This window comes from Dipteris shenzhenensis, chromosome 15 (assembly GCF_047967505.1).
Source record: "Dipteris shenzhenensis isolate YYH24624 ecotype China chromosome 15, Dip_SZ_1.0, whole genome shotgun sequence".
Classification (NCBI taxonomy): Eukaryota; Viridiplantae; Streptophyta; class Polypodiopsida; order Gleicheniales; family Dipteridaceae; genus Dipteris; species Dipteris shenzhenensis.
The window spans coordinates 375489-383935 of NC_141610.1; the positions used below are offsets into that span (position 1 = coordinate 375489).

Sequence of the window (8447 nt, forward strand, 5' to 3'; positions counted from 1 at the left end):
TCAAATTTATCATATCATAAACTTCGAGGGAGAGGAACATGAGAAAGATAGCTGTGATGACATAGGCACCCTGAACCATGAGCTGAAACGACATGAAAACAATACCTAATTTCTTAACACGTTTGGTCTATAAAACCCACCTTTTGCACTTCATAAATTAAGCTCAGAGAGAAATTTACTGCAAGAATACTTAGGCAATGGGGGCCTAAGGAACTTTCATACGATTGACAAGGACCTCTCTACATCAGCTAGCGTGCTACGTCCCATCACGCAAGAACTCACGGTATACCCGGGAACCATCCGCATGGCATTCTACAAACTTACGGAGAAAGTCCTTTTCGGACATAGACATAATGTAGTCCAGCTTGAAATTCCTTCGTATTAAACCCTTTGATTTGAGCCAGTTGTGCATCTTATGACGAGGTACGATACGTGAATCGAGACTGTAAATCATGAATGATGGATACTTGAGAAGGTCCGCGGGAGAGAAAGCCAGGGTGTTCAAAAGGTAAGCGAATCTTCTTGAGAGTTCTCCAGCGTTTTCCTGGAAAAGAAGAGGCTGAATTTTTAGAATCCTGCGAACGTAATTGTAGGAAAGGCGCAAGCTCACAAGGGCATTCATGTTGGCCTCCAGTTCCTCCGTGTTCTTCGTAATCACACAGCTTAGAGCCCTGGCCAGTTCCTTGGAACCTTTCTTGAATCCAGCCTTTAAAAGAAAATCAAGCTTCGTTCGAAAATTTTCCTCTGGCAAGACGCCGAGGAGTGAAGGCCACAAGACGATGCATTTCACAAGAATCTCACCAAGGGCAGACTGTAAAAGCGATACTGCAAGTTTCAAATCTTCCTCGGCAGTAAGGCTTAGAACTGTTGGATAAATCATGAGGATCCTGCAAAATTCTTCAGCATTGATACCAATGCTGGTGAAAAAACCCAGATGGGACTCAAAGTGGTGAGGACTGTAAGCAGCAGTTTCGGGGTTCCTGCTGAATACTTCTGTCAACTTCTCAGCAGGAAGGCCGAAATCTCTCAAGGCTAAAATTTTGGCAGCGAAGTGATTTTCGGGGGGGAAAGCTTGCACAATCGAATTGGGTGTGTGAGGAGCAGATGGGAGATTTAGCAAAGCAGGGCAGCTGGGGATGGAGGCATCCGAGGTGGGCAGAGATGGCAAGGATATGGTGTGGTGGGCAATTCTGGGAGCAGGCTTGAGCAACCATGCAAACAGGGACGAAGCTTTCACTGCTTGCTCCATCACTTCATAAACCAGTTTCATCTCTCAAAAAAAAGGCTAGTGTCAATATCTACGTGCTCGCGCTCGTGTGCCACCTGGGTGTGCACCCAGATGCCTGATAACGGCCACCTGTGGCCAATCCAACACCTGGATGCAAGAGCAGACCCATTTGAGGGTGCTCGTGTGCCACCTGGGTGCGCACCCAGATGCATGATAATGGCCACCTATGGCCAATCCAACACATGGATGCAAGAGCAGACCCATTTGAGGGTGCTTGTGCGCCACTTGGGTGCACACCCAGATGCGTGATAATGGCAACCTGTGGCCAATCCAACCCATGGATGCAAGAGCAGACCCATTTGGGCACCACAGCGTTTGTGGGTAGCCAGGTGGCCAATCCAGCCCATGGATGCAAGAGCAGACCCATTTGGGCACCACAACGTTTGTGGGTAGCGTGGAAACAGGCCCCAAGTCCCCAAATGGATCCTTTGAGGCTCTCGGGTATTGGATTTGGCCACGATACTTGAAGCTGCCACACGTGTGTGTCCGCACCGCCACCACACTCCATTGCACGAGCATGGCCTCTTTGCTAGCGTCTAATAGACACTAGCCAACCATTCACATGCAGTGAATAGTGGAACACCATTCATGTGTCCAACCATTCATGTGCCATATGTCCACCATTCAATGCATGTGCTATCTTTGACACTTGCCACCTCTCAACCATTCACTGCATGTCTCCTAAACCACACGAAAATAACGCACGTTGAAAAACACAAATGATTTTCGTATTCAAAGTACTCGCCTCTTCAATAGGACCTTCCCACAGACCTCCCGCCTGGCCAAGAATCCAAACTTTGCTAATTTGAGTTGTCCCATTTGATTTGTCGGAAAAGTTATCCGGCGGTAGGGAGGATTGTCTGGCACCTCCCCTCCACCCAAGGATCTACCAACCCACCCAAGCTAAAACTTCACCACTCCACAAATCAGATCATGGAATAAATGGTTGGACATGTGGATTGGTTCACAGTGTCAAACATAGCACGTGCAGTGAATGGTTAGACACGTGGCACCCCGAGGAGTTGTGGTTTGGCTAGCGATTTCTGTGGCAACAATTAAGATTTGCAGCTGCGAGGTTTTCTCCCAATATCATTTTGCCTTGCTCTGGTTGACTCAAAAAGGGAAGTCTCTCTAGCTCATACATAGTAGCATACTTGTAGGGGGGATGGTACTAGAAGTAGAATTTTAGTTCTATGCAAATGATGCATGCCATTCTTGAGTCCTATGAGTACAATAATTGGAATTATCAAAGCAACTCCTACTTGCAGGTCGTAGCCCTTTCGTTGGTCCCGTTTAGCTAGCATTGCTCTAGCTCTTCTACCCTCAAATAGGGCCAAAATGCTAGCCCATCATGGTCCTATGGGTGGCCCATGTGGCTATCCCAAATTAGCATCCATGTGACAACCATGTTGCTACCCACATGGCAACCTCAATTCATCCCCGTACTGATGTGTCTATCGTCATACATGCTAAGGTGTCATGCCCCTTAGCTCTCCTCATTTGGGGGATGACAGATGGGGCATGGGCATTGACCCTATACTTCCAACATCTCCTCTCACAGTGTGTTTTGATACCCACTTTATCGAAGGACCGCTCCATGAGATCCTTTGTAGTAGCTCTTAGGAACAAGTTGAGGATGTCCCCGTCATCTAGATCTATATAGTGTGCCTCCAGTATCTCCAAGAAGTTCTTTGCATCATCCACGAACATCTGGATCCACTTTGGAATACTAGTATATTTTTCATCCAAGTCATGAATGCTTCGGAGTCTCCTTCCAACTCTACCTTTCCTCCTCCTCCTCCTCCAGCCAACTTCTCCTCTTCCATGCCCTTCCCCCGCCTCCTCCCTTCTCTTGCTCTCCTCTCCCTTCATCTTCTCTCCCAACTCCCTTTTCCACTCATCCTCCTCTACCTTGTTCACCCCCTTCACCCTTAGCCCCTTTGTTCCATGAGGGCTCCATGAAGGAGACTAGCACTTGACTCCTCAACCCTGCAACTCTCCCTCAACCCTGCAAGTTTCTCCCAATCTTAAACCCCTAGCTAAATTTCTCAACTCAAACCTCCTTCTGAACCCTATAAATTTTTTCTAAAGCCTTGAACCCCTATGGAAGTGAGGACCTCCATCAAACCTCCAGTTTCTCCTTTGCACTTCATCCACTTTCACTTCATGGAACACTCTACATACTACACTATTCTTAAAGCTTTGTTTACTATATGCTGAATGTGCCTGTGGAGAGGTTGGATGTAAGCCATGTTACAGCACCATGGGCATCATTGAGTTTCTCTCAAGGGCATGGTGATTGGTGTTTAAACAGAGCTTTCTTAATAACAGCATCACATCCATCATGTTCACCCTTGCCATGGCTAGACCTGAAGAAATTCCACATCATGGCTAGACCGGTCAGGGATTTGAACCTTGAAATGAAGTAGAATCCATGAGATGATTTAAATTGAGAGGCAACACCATCTGACCACACCCAATGTTGTTTTATATTTTCAGCATGGGGATTTTCCTTTTTCATCCATTCCCAATGTAGTAGAAAAGCATGTTGTACAAATAAGTTGTCATGTTTCCTATGATCTGAAATGTAGAAATGGTATGTGCGTTGCACTAACCTGGACTCCTGTGAGTCAGCAAGCAGATTGGCATCAAGTCTGGAAAAATCAAGCAAATGACTATACGTGATATGCACAAGAATTGTTATTTGCTTGTTGTACCAATGAGCACTTTGTATCTCATCTTGTTCTTAAATGAATAATTTTTTGCAAAATCTATGACAGATACAATAATTTTCAGCAAAATCTATGAGCACGTCTTGAATTGCTTATCTTGCCAGTGGCTATCAAATTGTGAAGCACATATTTTGGGATGAATTGAACCACGTGACCTACAAGCTCCCCTGGGTGGGTGTTGCTATATGATAGTAGCCATCTCTTTTTATCGGATCCTTCAACATTGACATTTTCAAATCTCCTCCATTTTAGAGCAACATGGTTGTCTTACCTCATTTCATTTGAACAGACATTGAATGTCTCCTTCTTCAGCTTCAAACTGCAATGCTTGCATGTGCTGTGAATGCATTCAATCCTGTGCCACTCATGTGCCACTCACGGTCTTTCTTTGGACAAACCACTAGCTCCCACAGAGACTTTAGGCTACAAAACTTGCCCTCCCTTGCAACACACAATGGGAATCTAGGTGGCCTACAGACCCTGCATTCATCGGGGAGGCATGGGCATCGATCCCCATGGAGAAATGCTCCAATACGACTATATCTCAAGTCATTCATAGATTGTCGGGCTAGGTCAAAGTCTATGTGTGTTTTGCAACAACAAACATTCTTGTCTTTGAGTTTCCTGACCTACCAAGACTTACAATGCTCACAGCTCCTCTGCCCAATTGAAATGTCTAGATTCAGATCCATAAACTTGAGATACTACTCCGTCTACAGACCCAACATTGAGGAACAATAGAACAGTGATCCCCCTTTTTACTAATACTAAAAGAAGACAAAACACAGTCTAATTAAAGTAATGAAGCAAAACAATTTTCAACCACTACGCTAGTATGGGACAACCAAAATTTCAATCACCGGGCTGGTTTAGGACACATTCAGGACAATCAACCACTGCGCTAGTTGAGGACACTAGGACAGTCACAATTTCAACCACCGAGATGGTTTAGGACACTATCACAATTTCAACCACTAGGATGGTTTAGCCTGACGGTCTCAACTTCACATATTAGACAATAACAAGTGTATTGCTTTTCATTTCTGAATTTCACCATTAGAAAATAACAATATATATCTTTTCATTTTTTAATTTCACAATTTAACAGTGGTATATGAACCGAATAGCAGGAAATTATATTTAACAAATTTAAGTACTAATAAGAAACACAATAACTTCAACCACCGGGTTGGTCAATAACTAATGTTCAGCCACGCTGGTTCTAGACAATCACATAGCTGGTGATTGAGCTAAAGCAACCACAGTTGCATGATGTTCCAACCACTGGGCTAGTTTAGAAAAATAACAATATATTGTAAAATATATTGCTGTTAATTTTTTCTCAACCATGCCACCCGGCTGGACAACAACTAATGTCTATTCAACCACGTTGGTTCAAGACAATCACATCACTGGCGATTGAGCTGAACCAGCCTACAGTTGCATGATGTTCTAGCCATCGAGCTGGTTTAGGACAATCACATGTAGTCCAAGCTTGGTTTAAGAAATAAAACAAGTAAACCATCCCAAAGCTCAATCACAAACAACCACTAGGCTGGTTTATGCACTACCTACCTACGTTATATCTAGCATGTGTATGATGTGCTCCTCAAAAACCTTTCGTCCCATCCGCTTCTTACAGATGTCCTTTTTATTTGGAGAAACTCTCGTATTTTTGTGCCAAAACGTTGTCACTATAGCAATGACTTCCACACTTAGGCTATCTCTCCTTTTCTTGTATTCTGTTAAAGCTCACAGACTTCTCAGATCGGGATGATTGTGCATTGCTTCTGCTCTACATTCAACCACTGGAGCTGCGTTGGTCCTTCTAATTGACAACATCTTCGACATTGTGCGCCCAAGCTGTTTCTCCTTTGTTTCAGGGGACACCAACATAGCTAATGTCGCCCTCTTTGCAGCTAGTTGATCTAATGGAGTACTAACATGGAAACAGGTCGATACAAAATCAGGTATTATGAGCACCATGAGAATATCCACAAGTTCAAGAAATGTATGCAAGATTTTTATTATTTCAAGGAAATTCCAGACTCCCAACTATCTTATCAACCTCCCTATAGCAAGCATCTCCCAGCTCTAGAGGCCAGTCTGCTGCACTATGGTAGACCTCTTCACACACTCAGATCACACATTGCTTGCTTGACTTTGCTGACTTATATGCCCATAGTAACTCCTTCTTTCGCTGGGGTTCCTCTTCATCCTTCTCTTTGCACTCTATACATCTTCGAGCCTCTTTCATGTCTTGCCAAAAGAAACCTACATCATGAGCTTGACAAGTACCTTAAAGGAGCATAAAAAACAGTAGCCAGGGAAATTAATAATCACCGTCTGTGCCGACTCCAAGTAATACACCCACACCGAAGCATGTCCTCCTTGCAGTTATTTTCCTCCTTCTCTGGGGCTGTTTCTGTGAGGATGCCATCCAACATCATTTTCAAATAGAACAAAAGCATTCCAAAGTCTTTTGGGTATGACATAAATTCACAGTAGGTGGATCGGTGTACAGAGTTTTGGGGCTAGATTTTGTAATGGGCTCTTAGTTGTGTCTGCACTGCACTTAAATAGGGAGAGAAATCATTGAGTCCAACCTTCTCATTCTTTAGTCTCATGTTAGTTCTCTAATCGAAATTTTTCATCTCACATTAGTTGTCTAATTGAAATCTTTCGTGGTACAATAGTTCACTAATCAAAATCTTTCAATCTCACGTTAGTGATCTAATCAAAATCTTTCATCTCACATTACATGTCAAATCAAAATCTTTCATCTCATTATTATCACCGCGCTGGCGTGGATCAAAGGACACTATCTAGTCACTTAGCTGAGAAAACATTGCCTAAGTAAACTCTGGAGAAGATTAACAATTCAATAGATTACACACATATTACATAGATTACAATCTCAAAGACTCCTTCCCTTTATGCCACGTCCTCTTTCCTTGATTTGAGCTTCCTGGTTGTAGGCTCGGCCCTTTTTTCTCCTTTCCAAAAGGGGGCTGGTTCCTCCCTTCAGGCTCGTTTTCCTCACAGTAAGGTTCAGTCTTGGCCTTCTTTAATTTGAGCACTACAACATCTACTTTCTTGTCATAGACAGCTGTAGCAGGCAGGGACATTTGATCTGGTCCATGACCTGGGCAGTGGCAAATGGCATTCTCTACATAGCAATTTTGTATGCACCCACACTCCGAAGCAAAAAACGTGCACAGGGTGGTAGCATGTGGGCCATCAGATACAACTGTCATCTATGATGGGGGTATGGCAAACCATGCATTTCGGACCCTGTTGCATAGCAGGATAGGCATCCGATTTAACTATTGCGGGCGTCAATACCACTGTGACAATCTTGCTATGTACATGATGAAGTTGCTTCTTGATTCCTTCCTCCCTCATCCTAAGGCTGCGAATGTTCTCCTTCATCTCCTCCACTTTTTGCTCACTCTGTGCAATAACTACATCAGAATCCCTAAGCATTTGTTGAACTTTCGTAAATTCTTGAAAAACTTCTTCATGGGTAGTTTCTAAGACTTCCACTCTAGTTTGGAAATCTCACAGGGCGACGAACTGCTTTTCATAACTGTCAAAAGCCACATCAAGCTTGTGCAAACATCTATTGTGATCTTCTTGTAGGGTATTGTAGGTTGCTCTTTGGACTTCCAATAGTTTTCATAAAAACAACCCTCACCGTGGCTGTTGCAAAGTTGCACTCATGTGGAATAGAAATGCTCACACTAGTGGAGACTCTTCGTTCCCATAGGCAATTCCCCACACATTTGAATGTTATCACCTTGGATAACATGCTCACAGAGGGCCTCTTTGTGGTTGTGCTATATGGGTTCCCCCTAGATGTCGACGAAGCCCTCAATATTTTCAGAGCATAGTACTCTTGACTTGCTAGGAGGGTGATTAATTGAGTCCTGGCAATGTGCATGGTCTTCGGCCTCTCCATTGTATCCTCCTTTGGCTCCCTAAAAATTGTTAATGCAACAAGCTAGACTGGCTGAAAACTAAGTTGTACAAATTCCTCACTGTATGTAATGTTTTGGTCTCTAAGAGACTAAGGCAGTTATGTAATCTTTTTTTGTTCAATTTGAGGATCTCAATATGCACTATTGTTAACTTTTATATTTGTATTTGAATGCTTATGGCCACTACCTGTAATCTTTTCTTTAAGGCTCTCAGCAATTGCCGAGTTTTTATAAATGTAAGATCCTCTGTTCAATGTTTGCTCGGTATAAGTTGATAATTTTTATATAACCCGTTATTGGACATAAATGTACATTGTAATCTCTTTTGCTTAATTTTCACTCGATAAATCGTACTTTTTCCATCATTTATATTTACTGCAACAAGGACTAAATACCAAGAAAGAAGGACTACAATTTCCTTGGTTTATGACTAAAATAGCGCTAAAA

The 8447-nt window shown here is 43.2% G+C and overlaps 1 protein-coding gene across 1 annotated transcript; it reads right to left on the reverse strand.

The window, feature by feature from the left end:
- Positions 1-209: 209 nt before the first annotated feature.
- On the reverse strand, positions 210-1249 carry LOC147893178 (transcription termination factor MTERF8, chloroplastic-like). Its single transcript, XM_087385651.1, has one exon. It carries the CDS (start codon positions 1247-1249, stop codon positions 257-259), a length of 993 nt encoding a protein of 330 aa, XP_087241777.1. The 3' UTR covers positions 210-256.
- Positions 1250-8447: the final 7198 nt, after the last annotated feature.